Source organism: Opisthocomus hoazin, chromosome 2 (assembly GCF_030867145.1).
Source record: "Opisthocomus hoazin isolate bOpiHoa1 chromosome 2, bOpiHoa1.hap1, whole genome shotgun sequence".
Lineage (NCBI taxonomy): Eukaryota > Metazoa > Chordata > Aves > Opisthocomiformes > Opisthocomidae > Opisthocomus > Opisthocomus hoazin.
In genome coordinates, this window is record NC_134415.1 from 103550454 (window position 1) to 103566024 (window position 15571).

Sequence of the window (15571 nt, forward strand, 5' to 3'; positions counted from 1 at the left end):
AACACCACATACTGAGGACCAGCTTTCTTCAGGTTACTGATCATTCATAATACAATCAATATTAATTATTATTTCTTCATTGAATACCAGCAGGTTCTGATAATGAACCTCTGTCCTGTCTTCTCTTTTGTAGATAACCATGTTCAGCAGCTTCAGTCAGCATATGCCACTTCTCATCAGTTCCAGCAAATGTCTAAGGACTTTCAGGCTTGGCTAGGCAAAAAGAAAGAAGAGCTGAACCAGGCTCGTCCTGTATCAGCCAAACTTGATGCCTTGCAATCACTAATTGAAGAACAGAAAGACTTTGAGAAGACCCTGACTGATCAGATGAGTTCATATGAAAGAATTGTTGCAGAAGGAGAAAGTATCTTACAGAAGACTCAGGGAGCTGACAAAGCAGCGTTACAGTCCCAAATGGCCATGCTCAGAAGTAACTGGGATGAAATGAATAAGCAGGTAAAAGGAAGGCAAGATAAATTAACAGATTGTCTGGAGAAAGCTCTCAAATACAAGCAGCATGTAGAAAATCTGCAGCCATGGATAGAGAAATGCCAAAGCAACCTTTGTGAATTAAAAATTGGCATAAATCCTGTTGAAACAGAGAATTCTATTGTTCAGGTGAGGGCCTGGCAGAAGGACCTGGATAAACACCATGGGCTGGTGGAGCTGTTAAATAATACTGCTGAAAGTTTGCTCAGTGCAAGTCAAACAGATAAAGAAATTATTCAAGAAGAAACTAAGGTGCTGAACCAGAAAGTTAATGTGGTCACAGAGCAATTGCAGAAGAAGAGAGAGTGCTTGGAAAATATGGCACAAAGGCTGAAGGAGTTTCAGGAATCTTCCAGGGAAACTGAAAAACAACTTAAAAGTGCCAAAGAACATCTGGAATCTCACGACTCGCTTGGACCTCAGTCATTCAGTAATAAACACCTGACAATGATGCAGGCCCAGCAGAAAGCCTTGCAGGCTTTAAAGCCTCATGTTGATTTAGCAAAAAAGCTTGCCCAAGACCTGGTGGTAGAAGCTTCTGATTCAGAAGGTGTTTCTGACCTTTTGCTCCAGGCTGAGTCTTTGGAGCGAGAATACACTGCAGTGAACCAGCAGGTTGAAGAAAGGTGCTCGTTCCTAGAGGCAAGACTTCAGGGAATTGGCCATTTCCAAAACAGCATCCGAGAGATGTTCTCTCAGTTTGCAGAGTTTGATGATGAACTTGACAGCATGGCTCCAGTGGGAAGAGATCTCAAGGTGCTGCAAGCACAGAGAGAGGACATGAAATGTTTCCTGAAAAAGCTGGAGGATCTCATAATGAATAATGAAAATGCTAATAGAAACTGTAAAATGATGCTAGCCACAGAAGCAGAAGCTTCTCCTGATCTTGTTGGTATAAAAAGAGACTTGGAAGCCTTAAATAAACAGTGCAACAAGCTACTGGACAGAGCAAAAGCCAGGGAAGATCAAGTGGAGGGTACTATTAGCCGTGTTGAGGAGTTTTACAGTGAGCTAAAAGAATTTTCCAGTCTGCTTGGGAGAGCGGAAAAACATGAAGAGTCACAAGGTCCTGTTGGAATGGAAACAGAGACTATTAATCAGCAGCTGAATACATTCAAGGTAGGAAGAGTTCTCTCTTACTGCTATATTTTACCACGATGCAATTTTATTAACCATCGTCAAAAGGATTCGTTAAGGACAGACTTTAGAGGAGTCTTGTTTCACAGCAGTCAGTTCTACCTGTATGCTTTGAATATGTTTTAAATGGGTATCTTTGTGGGCTCCAGAGACGCGTTCCCTTTCTACGGCTTGTCAGACACTGATAACTTTGCATCCCAGCTCACAGTTCCTGCACCCCAGTTCTTCCTTCACCTCTCTTCACTATCTTGTTTCCTTATGCAGTCCATCTACCTCTTCTGTTTGAGAACTGTGTATTGTCTCTATTCTGATGTCCATGTGTTACACAAAGTTTCTTCTTCACTGTGGCGTAAGTTTTAGACTCCAGTGGTCATGTACCAGCCCATACTCACTTTGCTCATCTGAGTAGTTTGGGTTTTTTCACATGGGTATAGGCATCAGCATGTGTAGATTTAAGACCTTACCTTTTGCTGTTTGGTGTTCTGATACCTTGGCCAGTTTTACCTCACCGAATCCCACCCTTACCTAGAAACATCCTAGTAAGAAGAAATCAGGTAAAACAAACCCCCTTTTATGTAGGGAGTTTGCTGTAGCATCCTTGTCCAAAACGTGCTTTGGCGTTTCTGCGCGTAGCTTTTTTAATAGGCCAGTTAGCAATCCTTGTCCAGCTCAGAAAAATGCGTCGCGGTGACAGTGGGTGTAAATTGTGCTTTGGTGCTGAAATGAACTACAGATATTTGCTTGGTTTAGGTTACAATAAATGAATTTCCAGTGCGCGCTGGAAAGATTTATAAATCCTACAGATGTAAGCAGTGTTTGATAAAGGTCGTAAATCTCCTAACAGCTTTATAGTAGCACTGCATACTCTGTGCTGCTTATATTGATTAAAACGTTTCTATGACTTGTACGTTAGTTCACAATTAATCGTAACATCATAATCATAAAATCGTAACAGGATTCGATAAACCGCGCTGTTGGGAGAAGTCATTACGGGCTTGGCCCAACAGAGGGGGTGGTTTGCTTGTTTAAATGCAGCCGGGCGGGGAAGGAAAACTAGAGCTGGAAACTTTAATCTGGGAATTGTGGATGCAAGTTGCTGTGAGCTTTGATGATCTTTCAAAATAAAGAAGATAAATAGAGACAAAAATCTTGAACAAATTGTTACATTATGAGGAGATTCCATTAGACTGGGAGGATTAAAATTGTATGCCAGTCTGTCCTAACAAGTCTATCTCAATTTCAAAGAGAAACAAATGGCTTCTCTTTGTATATGGTTACTAAAACACTTTGGATATTGGAAAACAGCAAAAGCTCCCGCTGTGATTGCTCTTGCTGACACTGACTGCACAGGGTTTCAGTTGTAGCCAATTTGTGATCTCTGATTTTACCATGTTTCTTGCGTTTTCAAACATTAGGTGTAGCTTCAGGTCTTTGCTGCTGTATTTATATTTCTCTCTGTCTTTTTTTGGCTACAAAGAACGACGCGTTTGGGGGAAGCAGGCTGATGAGCAGACAGTAGAAGAATCCAGTTCCCTGTGTGTTGTCTCAGTGTTGTACTTTGTCAGGGCATTGGACAAAACCCAGCAATTGTACAGTTCAGGAGTGAGAGCCTGCTCTGGTCTGTGCAGACCTGCGGGGAGATGGTGTCCCTGCAACCAAAGAGCTTCTGTGGTGAAAAGACCAAAAAACCTGGAGAGGCGTAAAGGAGAACAGCGATAGCAGCATGTTTGTGTCCAGAAGTCTGCTCCAGGATTATATTTATATTAGATACTTATAAGCTTAAAATGTGTTTTGCTCACAGCAACTTTTAGGCCATGTATTTGCTTATGAGTGAAAAGACAACGCCGTTAAACGGGAGATGAAAAATGATGAAAAGGTGAATGGCTTGTTTAAATAGGTGAAGAGCAAATGCAAGAATAGAGCAGCAGAGTGGGGAGCCTTTGAAGAAGGGAAATAGGAAGTGCAGAATGGGAAATTTTAACTAGGTAAGGGTGGTAGGTAGCAAGTGGATGCTGATAGCAGGAGGATCAGGATCACCAATTACTCTCCTAATACTTGGTGTGAGCGTTCCTGGGGCACAGCAGAATTACAGCGGGTAATGTACGTCTTCATACTCCTTACCCTTTTACCCGAGGCAGCAAACTGTAGGGAGACTGGCTCCCACAAATCCTGCTGCACTTGTGGCGTATTTGCTGACATGCTTGTGCACGTACGCAAACACACACAGCCTGAAAATGTGGCTGTGGCCACAAAGCCACCACCTAGCTCCTTATGTCTTTAGCTTCTGTGGTCAAGTACAATCAGCTTCCATTCCTCAGGAGTGAAGGAGAAGAGTTGTTCTTTGGTAAATAGATTTATTCACTTGAAATCTTCACTGTCTTCAGGGAAGGGTCTTGTGTAATGGGCCAGAGGTGGTTTTTGTGGTTTGACCGATTTTTATGTACAAAGAGTTAGAGCTCTGTGCGTCGTCTTGGCATGATATTAAAACACATAGTTATTTTAAAAAAATAAACAGGCTTCGAGGTTGTATTTTTTATATATATATAAAAATACGTGTATGCATATACATACTTGTTTTATTTATGTTTCTTCTTTGTAATCTACTTATTCCAGTCAGTGTAGTGTTAAATTGAAAGTACTTATTGTCAGTGTTCAACTATATTTATTCACAATGAAGACATAAAATTTGCTTTCCGTAAATGAAAATCTCCAGTGGAGTCTATTTGAAAGTGGAACCATGACTCTTACTTCACAAAGTACTCCAGGAAGAGTATAATCAAATAAAGAATTTGTCTCAATTAATATAAAACACACAAAATTAATTAGTAATTAACTCAGCTTTGTTAGACATTTTTTTCCACAAAGTCAGTACACAATGCATAGATTGGTACTAAGAGCAAATGTCAGTAAATTAGTTCTGTTGAGGTACACTGACTCTGCCACCTTTCTTCAACAGCAAAACACAGAAGAATTGTGCAAATGGGCTGAACCGCACGCCCTGGGTTGGGCAGCCACACAGTGCTAGGGTGTTTGCGGTAGGAGCAGTATTTGCAGCTAGTTTCTCTCTGAAACAGAGAAAGAAAAAACGCAGAAGCTGAGTTATTTTACTTCTTGAAACCTTTGCAGAGTTTTTTGTGCTGCCATTAAAAGGCATTCTTCTTAGTAAAACCAACATGGCACTGCTACACCTTTCATCAGTGTATGGTTCATTTGATTTTTACTTTAATTTTTGGAAGTAGATGTAGTCATTAGAGGTTGCCTTCTAATTGAACTTAATGGGAGTTTTTAGCTGCCCTGAGTATTCCTGCCAGTGAGCTTGAACTAAGATTTTAATTGGCTTATGTTAGTTGTGTAGAGGGTTTCTGTCCTCTGATTTTCACTTTGAAAGCAGATAATGTTGAAAGAATAATCGGAGGTTTCTCTTTAAGCTCAGTAAGAAACTAGAAGTGTTGCATTTCCCATGCACTGGTTTTCAAATCCTGGGATAAGATACTCCCCTCCCTTGGGATTTCCTACAGTTAGGGTCTGTGTTGAAAAGCAAAGGTAAAATAAGCAACTGTTCAAGCTTTTCTTTGAAGTATTGCATTTGAAAGTGACTAATGCATCGTATGAAAGTCTTAAGTCGATACGGTGAAAAATGGTAAAGTATTATTAAAATGTTAATAAAGTCATTTTGCTGTTGAACAAATACCAATTTCAGTTACATACTTTTCCTATAAAATGGTGCAGCACTCTGAGTTCAGTAAGGATCTGTTTGTGGGTGTTTTGGGTGAGAGTAACCACAGATGTCAGGACCTCAAAAAATGCTTTTCTCATCTTTACCACTATAGTATATATTCTCAACTAGTGAATCCAGAGGTGAGTATCTGTTTGGCATAACTTTAATACATTATGGCTGCTCACTGGACAGGAAGAAGAGAGAATTTGTCCCACATGAACTCAGTATATGCAGCTGACCGCGTATCAAGTAAATCAATACACAAGGTGTGGTGTGTTTGTATTTCTTGCATACAGTGTGTCCTGCTCACTGCTTAACTCTCAAAGCTCCGGCTGATTGTACTTTAATGCCCTGTGTTAAGTTTTAGCACTGAGTGCCATACGCTGTCGCTGAACTGAGCTCTGAACCGTCGCTGGAGCTGATGGCGGCTGTCACGCAAGCAGCGCAGGTCTCTGGACGTTAGCGGCATGGTTCCTGCCGGCGCAGAGCAGCTTGCTCGTGGCAGCCGCTCCTGCACTGGCGGTGGGTTACCTGTGAGTCCCCCAGCCCTGCGCCTCCAGGTTATGGGCTAGAAGTGTAGGCGCAAAGCGTTCAACGGTGTTTAAAAGGTGTAAATGTCCAAAACTTGAATCTTTGTCCTGTTAGGCTGCTTTTGTGCTGCTCTAAGTCCTGTAAAAAAAGTTTTCCAAATAGAAATACTTTGTTGATGTTTCTCTGGGTGGGAGGGCAGTGGCGTGGCGCGGCCGTGTCCCCTGGGCGGTGGTTGTCCTGTCAGACCCTGCCGCCCTGAGCTGTTGCCGCAGAGCCAGGAACCGAGACTGAAGGGAACCAAACCGGGCTGAGCGTCTGTCTCTGCCTGTCGGATGGAGTGATGTGTGACTATTCCAAGACCTAGCCGCTAAAGACGAGTTTGGGGGATTTTGAGAGTAGTAACACAGATAAACTTTCAGTTTAAACTTCGTGTGGAAGCGTCCGTTTAGATGGCGGCTTTATCAGCCGGGGTGACGGGGTGCGGACGGCGGTTGGAAGCGACGCGCACCGCCGGCCGGCTGGAGGAGCCGTGCGGGCTCACCTCACCGAGCCGCGCCCTGGCAGGCCGCCTTCCCGGCCGGGGCCGCCCCGGCTGCGCGGCGTGCCGCCGCCGCGCCCCCGCCTCAGCTGCCCCCTCCTCAGCTGCCTCCTCCGGCGCGCTGAGGCGGCCGCCATGTCCCCGCCCCTGCCCGCGCCGCCCGGCACCGGCGGGACCGCGAGCGAGCGGTGGCGGAGAGGAGGCGGGGACCCCCCGGAGCGGCCGCGCCGGCAGCGGGTGGGCCGGCAGCAGATGCTGCCTGAGGAGCGAAACGGGGCGTTGCTTGGAGCTCGGCGCTGGGCGGGCGCGGCCGGCCCGCCGGGGAGCGGGGCGAGCCGCGGAGCCGGACGGCACGGCTGGGGCGGGCGCGGCGGCGGTGGCCGAGGGGGCTTCCCTCCCGCGCCTGCTCCTGCGCGGCTGCGCTGCGGGACGGAGGAGGGAGCGCGGGCAGCCCGCTCGCCGCCGCCCGTAGCCGGGACCTGCGGAGTGTAAACCCGCCGCGCCTTCGGGGGGCCTTCCGCGGCTTCCCGGGGTGGCGCTCGGAGAGCCGGCCCGAAGCGCCTGGCTGCTGCCGGCCTGCCCGAGGAACGCGTCGGCTCGGCGGCGGGAGAGCGATGTTTTCCCGCGGGACCTGCGGAGGCACCGCGGACAAGCCTGGTGCGAGAGGAGGATAAGCTGCCTTTCGGATCAAGGTTATTTGTAGCTGCTGCCAAAAAAAGTAAAGGGCTGGTTTGTTATTCTTACTGTTCTGGATATAACTTATTCTCCCCCCCTCCCCCCCCCCCCCCCCCCCCCCGCCTTCAAGATTTTCTCCGTGCCTTGGCCTGGACCGTACACAGCCACTGTGGATTCCGTCTTTTCAAGCTGCCGCACCATCTTTTATTTATAAAGGGGATAGGACTCTGCAAACCAGTTAAATGGATTACAGTTAAGCCGTCACCTACAGAAGATAACGTGCTGCCTTCTGTAACACGGGTGCGTGGGGGGGGCTGACTCTGGAGATCTCAGATACCCATTCCGACGTGGAAGAAAGAAGTGAAGCCTTCCATGGAGTGTCTGAAATATTTGAGCCACTGCTGGTTTTTGCTATACTTTGTTTTTCTGTGACATTGACTTTCTTACTGAAGCACTTTATATTCTAGAGGGGGAAAAAAAGCCCTCACATCCAGGTAAAGTTGCTTTTCAACTGATGCACTGATTATGAATGACCTCAGCCACCTCACAAGTTATGATGTACATTTTGTATCTATGCATCTTATGCTAATGGCAAGTTTACTATAATTCTTCAGAGTGCTAGTGTGTTTGAAGCCTTTCCCCCATATCCATGAAAACGGAGGTATAGCGGTGTGCTTGTGCAAATACTTTCAGGATGGGGAAGCCGCTTAGCAGGCCGGACTGTCTACGTCAGAATCCCCCATGTGTTGGCAAAGGGGAGGAAGATGAAGATCTAAATATCGAGGACTGCTACGTTCCGCAGAGGTCCATCTATGACACTGTGCGGCTGAACGAACAGATCGATTCGGGCTCCAAGGGCAGCCTCTCCTCGAGGCATTTCACGGACCGGACCCTGCCCTACAGTCACAGAACGCTGGACATCAGCACTTTGTGCTCCAATGGTGCCCTTACCTCTTCCAGTGTTTTTGAGCTCCGAAACCGTGAAGCTAACAAGTTAGATGAAAAAATGATCTTTGACGCTCTCAAACTGAACAGTGATATAATTCGGACAGCTGGATTACCCAAAGCGAAGTCTCACGCAGAAAAGAAGGAGCATAGGCGGTCGTGGAGAATGTTTGTTCCACCCAACTTTTCGGATTACACGAATAAAAGTGAATGCTCCTTTAATGAAACTGCTGATATGTCAGATACGGCTAGATTGGGCAAATGCAGGTGGGGTACGAATTCTCTTACCTCAGAAGAGGATGATTCTGGTTTATGCAGCCCTCCAACAGAAAGGGAGGAAAAACACGATGCACTGTTAGCAGAGGAGCAAGCTCAGATCCAAAGTTTGTCTTCTGCAGAAGATATCCATGCAGAAGGTCAGTTCCGACCGTATTTGCCAGCAGTTTGCAGAGAGCAGCAAACCCCGCTGCTTGCAAGCAGTAGTGTCGCTGCCAAAGAAAGCTGCAGATTGGCTTTGCATGACATTTTACCCTCTGGAAAAGTGAAACAAAGCGATGCACAGACCTGTAACAGCGAGCAGGAAGAGATGGGGAGGAAATACTCTCACTTACAAGGTTTCAAAGAAAAAACTGTGTCACATGATGATCCCCTTCCAGGTGGTGGAAAAAGTGTTTCCCTTGACAAAAATGAAGTGGAGAATGCTTACGAAGTTTATGATAAAGTTAAAACACCAGTCACAGCAGTGGAGGAGGATTATGTGGCTGATGCACCTCATCATGTAGATGCTTATTATGCAAATGTTGCTGTAAATACTAGTGACTTGGATTTAACAAAGTACGAGATTTTATCTGATACGGAGGAATCCGGTGTAGCACGTACAGGCTCAAATCAAAGGGCATTTTCTGTTCAACAGCTTGAATTAGATAGTACTGTAAACTGTCCAAAAGCTATCCCAGGGAGAAGTAAAGGCAATATCTGGACTACTGGCATCCAAGAAACCTTGGATACAGTCTGCAATGGCCTGTTGTCTAACAAGGTAATTTAAAAAAAAAAAAAAATCCATGGATTTGTGGAATAGTTATAATGTGGCCTTAGATGTATTTGTTTAAAGCTTTCCTTCAGTTTTATTGTCTCAAAGACGTATTTTTTGTATTAATTTGGCGGATGCAGAAATAGGTGTTACTCGCATAGCACACACGCGGTGTCCAGAAGCAGTGAGCTGGCCAGTTCAGAAAGCGAACTGGGGGCAGGTTCTGAGGGGGAAGATGGCTTCCAGCTACGTGGGGCGGGGTGATTCACTGCCCCGCGGGCGGCTGTGCCTCCCGCTGCCGGGCTGCCCGCTGCCTGCCATGCGTGGGCAGCGCGGTGACGCGAGGGCGATGCCGTGGGCCCGGGCAGCCTCGCTCCTCAAGGTACGAGCAGAAGCAGCAGCATCGGAGCCTGGTGGTTCCCAGAACTGGTGGGTGGAAGGCTCACCGCCTCTGCTGGAAGCCGCCTCTCGCGTTTGCATGCCAGAAAGCAGATCGGACGTTACGGTAGTGTTTTACAAGCGCAGGGTCTCGCAGCGCTTTGCAAGCAGTGGATGAGGTAAGAGAGTAAGAAGTGAAGCTTTGTAATAAGGAAAGGGTGTTCATCGGGTCTGTAATTTTTTTCTTCCCACTCTGGTTGAAATCTGAGATACTTCGAGCTTTGTTGCTAAGTTGTTCTGGTAAACTTTGGCCTCAGCAATAATTGTAATTTATTTTAAGCTTCACTCTGCAAAGAATGCATGCGTGTTTGAAGGGCAGATTGTGGAGATCAGTCCTCTGTGGTAGGACGTTGCTCGCGAAAGATGAGGCTTTATGGCACAGAAAAGAAGAATGTTACTGATTCTGTGTGGAAATACTGTTCTGTCTCCTCCCTACCCTACAGTCAAGAAAAACACAAGCGTTTGCCATTTTCTGGGAGCAGCCAGCTGGTTGCACTCTCTTGGTTTTCATGTAACCAGTCTTACCATGTTCAGGTTTTTTTTCTCCATAGGAACAAAATTCTTAGGGGTGCTCGATGAACTTTCCCCTTCGTGTTTAGCGTGGTTGCTCTAGCTTCTAGATTGACTTGTCAGGCTGGTGGAAGCTCTGCTGCTTTGAAAGCCATCATTGGGCCCGCGGCGTTCAGCACAGAAGAGGAGAGTCACTGGCGTGTCCGGGGTGATCCCCGCTTTCAGGGCGCTGAGAAAGGTTGCTTTGAACAGGCGGAGTGTACACCAACACTGATACTGAATGCTGCTATAGAAATAGAAGGATTTAGGGTCAAAAGTTGAGCATTCTTTCACGTTGTTTATTCATTGGTTATTTTTCACTGGCCGGTGTAATTAATTCAGGGGCTTCGGGCCAGTTTCTGATCTCATTGATGCTGGTGTCAGTGCAGCCTGATGCCACTGAATACAAATGGAGATTTACACGGCTGTTGCTAGTTGTAATAATCTGGCGCTGAAAAAGCTTAAAATACCCGAAAGAGTAAAATAAAGCAAATGGAAAACTGCTCAAACTGCTGTTTGGGTACGGTCAAAGCCCTGGCAATTTGCAAGAATATCCCTCTGAATGAAAACCCATTCTCCTGGGCGTCTGCTGGGATACTGTTTCAGCAGCATCTGTAGTGCCTCCTTCTCACGTGTTACCATTGTATTCTCCTAAAAACTACCTTAAAATGTCTCTTCCTTCACTGCTCCTTTAACTTGAGATTTTTGTCCGAAATTGTGAAAAAAAGCCCAGCTGTCGCTCTTGGTGTCTGTGTGTTTGTTTATTTGAGGACAATTTAGCAATCCTTCTGTGCCATTTTTTGGTAGATTTTGTAGATAGGTAATTAATCAGATACAGGAGTTCCTCTGGTCTTGAATTCTTTCTTCTGTTGGAAGTTGTGGGTTTTTGTTTTGTTTTGTTTCTTCAAAAACTTTCCCCCTTTCTCTCTCTCTCCCTTTTCTTCCTGTCTAAAATTACCTATGGAAATGTGCATCGTTTTCCCTCTATGGTGTATTGCATTTACTCTTTTTAGATTGAACATATTCTGCTCAGATTTATTAATTTATTTTTAGGAAGGTGCTGATGAGGAGTGGCTTCCTTCCTTCCAGACACCAATTTTCAGCGAGTTTTTGTTGCATACTGTGTAAACACCAGATGCGTTTTATGTTGGAAGATACAGTGTTTCATGTGTGTCTTCGATTTCAACTGCAGGTATTCCAGAAAGAAGAAATTGAACCCCTCCAAGTGAAACAACAGGAGGTGAATTGGTTGGGCCAAGGCCTTATTCAAAGCGCTGCCAAAAGTACCAACACAGAAAACCTTGAACATGACCTTGAGGACGTTAACACGCGATGGAAGACTCTTAATAAGAAGGTTATTATTTTGTGTACTATTCTGCTCTTGTTGTGTTCTGCTTTTTGATTATTTGCTTGCTGATGTCTTTCAAAATACAGGAAATTAAATATTGACTAAGAATATGAATTGTATTACTTTACACAAGCACTTTGTTGGTAATTCTGAGGATAAGATATATATCGCTACTAACCAGAGGTACTGCTATCATTTATAAGGTTTTGTCAAACTTTCTGTAGGTCTGTCCTGGATTTTTATTCGGGAAAGACTGCCCTAGGACTATGCGTTCCTTCCTGCTTAAGCAGAGGAGGGAAGTTTGATAACCCAATCAATGAGGTTGGAGTTGTGACACATTCATGGGGAAGGTCACTTGTCATTTGTAGCCAGCTTCTTCTAAGTAGTTCTTCAGTCTTTATTCACGCATTTTTTCACTCCATAATCATGGACACCGTTGTACCTGCGCAGTGCACAGAGCAGTGATACAGCCCAGCTTTGTGCAACTAGTGGCAAATTTCCCTTATGGCGCCTTAAGGATTGTGTTGCTCGGGACGTCAGAAGGTACCGCTGCTTTGGAAAACTGACTGTAGGTATTCTGTGCTTTTGAAGAGCGCGCTTCCAGCAGCAGCTGCTGTTGCAAACGGAAAGGGTAGGAAGTCAAAACAGCACTCATTTTCCTCTGCTCTGCCTTCCTGAAGGAGTGATGCAGAAGAACCACAGACACCCGTGGTTCTGCAGTTTGCCTTCTCCTTTTCTATTTCTTCTTCCCTTTGAAGAGAGTGGTGCTCCTTAATGAGAGTTGCTGCTTTGCGTTCCTGGCTCGGTCTTTCTATAAGGAAAATAAAGACCATGTGAAACACAAACATCCTGTCAGTATATATCATAATACTGCAGCTATGTAAAACAGGTGAATCTCTTGTAAAGGACTCCTAGGACAGTCTGATTTACTGGGTTTCAACCTCTTCTTGTCACTGGGTGTCTGTAGCCCCGAGAAATTAATGCTAAATTGTGCCATAGTGCTATTATGAATAGCTATGAAAATGAGATTATCTGTTTGTGATATTGCCAGGTATTCTACAGATTTTGGCTACTTATTTCACAGAAAGAGAAGGAAAAAGTGAGTACAGTCTGATCCTGTACTTTTTTCCAGGTTGCCCAGCGTGCTGCGCAGTTGCAGGAAGCACTCCTTCACTGTGGGAGATTTCAGGATGCCCTTGAATCTCTCCTTAGCTGGCTTATTGATACGGAAGACCTCGTGGCTAATCAGAAACCACCATCTGCTGAATTCAAAGTTGTGAAGGCCCAAATACAAGAACAGAAAGTAAGTGAAACGCGTTCAGAATATCTCTACTTCCACTGGATCAATGAGAACAAATTCCCAGTCTTTGGCAAAGCATAAAATCTGTTCAAGTGTTTTATGTTACATTGAAATGTGCTGAGGTGTTTAAAGCAGCCATCTGTTTGATACTCGGGCATCTGTCCAGGATTGGGAGAAGTGCTTATCTTCTGAGACATAAGACAAAGAGTGACAATGTGCAATTTGTGTTCTGTTCAGAATTACTAACACGATCTGGAAGGAATTGTTAAAGGTTCTTTGGAAAAAGAGAGAGCATGAAATCTGGTGTTTGGTCATTTGGAAAGTAGGAAATAAAAACTAGTAAATTTTCATTGTGATAATTCCAAGGTAATATTGCAGATGATGGACTTAAATATGCTGATTGTGATCTGATTGTTGTTGGTAGTTAGTTGCAGTGCTGTTGGAAATGGCCTGTGCGGATGTAGAAACACTATCAGTGATGTCAACTTTTGCAAATCTTCGTAATAATTATAGAAAAGAAAAGTATAATGTAGCTCATGAAACGAACAGTCCATGCAGTTGGACTGTGTGGCCCACTGCCAGTGAGAGATTCAACATAAAGTTCTGGTCAGTAGAGGCTGTTGTGCTGGGATGTCTACAGAGGCAAAATGTTAATGTTACCAAAGGCAACTAGACAATGGAGGAAGGGAGGATTTTTGGCAGAGGTCTGTTTTATTCTTGAGGGAGAACTTAATTTACTAGACTATATCAGTGAACGCAATTGTATCTCAAGCAGGTGATGAGTCGATTATACAATATATTTTCTGTCTATTTTCCTGTCTCTCTATATATCAGAATTATCTTTGTTTTGCCAAATCTAGAAGGGCATGCAGCTTTCTCAAAAATGTTCATATAAAACATGTCAGATAGTTTAAATACCTTGTTTCCCTCAATGGTATTAAGTAGAACTTCTTCCTCTATATGTTCACTCTTTAGGCTACTACACATCCTTGCTCCATAAAAAGCAAGGACGTTGTTTGGGCTTGGTGAAACTCTGCTGTTCATGGCAAAACAGTTGAGAAACTAAAATGAGCATGTGTTAGGGGTGTGTGGTGTAGTGTGGTGTGTGTCTCTCTTTTTGATTAGCATTATTCACACTTGAATGACAATGTAGGAGTTGCTTTTTCTTTTTTTTTTTGCTTTAACAGGTTTTTAAGAAGTCTAGCTTCTTCTGTTTTTACACTGGTGTTACCGCAACATTTCTTAGTAACCTGGTGCCTGATTGTTTTCTCTGTAGCTTCTCCAGAGGCTGCTGGATGACCGCAAGCCTACCGTTGAGGTAATCAAGCGTGAAGGGGAGAAAATTGCCGAGTCAGCAGAACCTGCTGATAGAGTGAAAATCTTGAAACAGTTGAGTTTCCTGGATAGTCGATGGGATGCATTGCTCAGTAAAGCTGAGACAAGGTATTTGAAGTTCTTTCATAGATCTGAAAAATTTAGACGTAGCATGTAGCAGATGATTAGAACCAGCATGTTGAACTCTATAGTGTCAAATTTTGTGAGCACTGTCATTCTTGTGATTACATTACGGTATTGCGTCTTTGATGTTGATAGAATAGGGCCTTTGAAGGAAAAGTGGAGAAGTGATTTGAACAGACCAAAAGCTTTTAAAAAAAGTTCAGCCTAAGATGCTACAATCTGCTAGGATTAACTGCATATGTGTCTTCTGAATATTTTATCTCTGTTAGTTCATTAGGGTGCAAGTTTCTTGATGAGAGAACCTGTTTTGCATAGAATCAAGTGCAAATTTTACACTTAAATAATAATGATGTTCCCTTGGAACTTCAAAATCCCAACCTGCTGTGAGGAGGGGCCACTCAGCTCTTCTTCCTGTTTTCTGTTTGGTGTCATCCATATAATTCGTTTCTGCAAGTTAAAGATCCTTACATTGTCAGTTACTGGTGTACTTACTCAAGGTGCTTATCTCCCGTAGGTCTCAAGAAGGAAAAGGACCATCGAAGTATGCAGATACATTCTAGCAAAACAGAAAAGAGTCTCTTAAAGTCATTGCAATCCAATTCAATTTCCAGTTTAAACCAAAAAACATACAGAGAGTATCTGTGTATACACACGCGTAGATTTATTTGTTGTCAACATATAAAATAGCTGGAAAGTCAACTACTGTAAAGCGTCTTTGAAGAAATCCTTGTTGAAAGGGTTGCTGAACATGTTTTCTGGGTGGGGATTTGAAAAAGAACAGCCTTGTTCAGAATAGGAAGAGTGTGCATAAGAGGCGGCCTCAGAAAGGCATATAGTTGAGAACAAGAAAGGGTGTGGAATGTTGGAAGAAAAGGAATTTAAGTGAACAGTGAAGCTTCACAGTGAAGAACAAAGTGTTGGGATTTGGGCGCTTAGAGAAGCACTGAACTCGCCTCTGTTGTCACCTGCTACTTCTGGTAGCCTTCTTAGTTTCTTACTCTGAACCTCTTTTGTTACCTCATACTAATAATATGATTATTTAATTAGTGGAGTCAACCACTAATAGACCATTACTTCCTTCTTTTTTTTTTTTTTTAATTGAAGGAGTCTGACTCATTAGCTGGGGTAAATGTTCATGTCATGTTTAATTTAATATTATTCTCTCCGTCTGGTGCTATTTAATTAAAAATCAAATTGCAGCTTTTTCCAAGCCATCTATTAGCTGCAAGCTGGTCTCCATTTTTCTTTGGCCAGTCTCTAGAAATGATTAGGAGATTTGAGGATGATTTTGAAAATTATGTAGAGAACCTCACTGAGTTTTCTGTGACTAAGCGTGTCAGGTCTACCTTGTTTATAAGCCTTGGGAAGCACGTATAAACATAGCTTTTATCTGGACTGAGATATCCCCATTTGAA

General features: G+C 44.0%; 1 protein-coding gene across 19 annotated transcripts in view; it reads left to right on the forward strand.

Annotated features, from left to right (window-relative positions):
• Positions 1-15571, forward strand: part of DST (dystonin) — a 310440-nt gene that overhangs the window by 230669 nt on the left and 64200 nt on the right. For all 19 annotated transcript variants that reach the window (XM_075414626.1, XM_075414627.1, XM_075414628.1 and 16 more), the window contains 4 exons: positions 134-1608; positions 11243-11404; positions 12531-12701; positions 13975-14141. In XM_075414626.1, the coding sequence (XP_075270741.1) occupies positions 134-1608; positions 11243-11404; positions 12531-12701; positions 13975-14141 (1975 nt within the window). The remainder of the gene's footprint in view (positions 1-133; positions 1609-11242; positions 11405-12530; positions 12702-13974; positions 14142-15571) is intronic.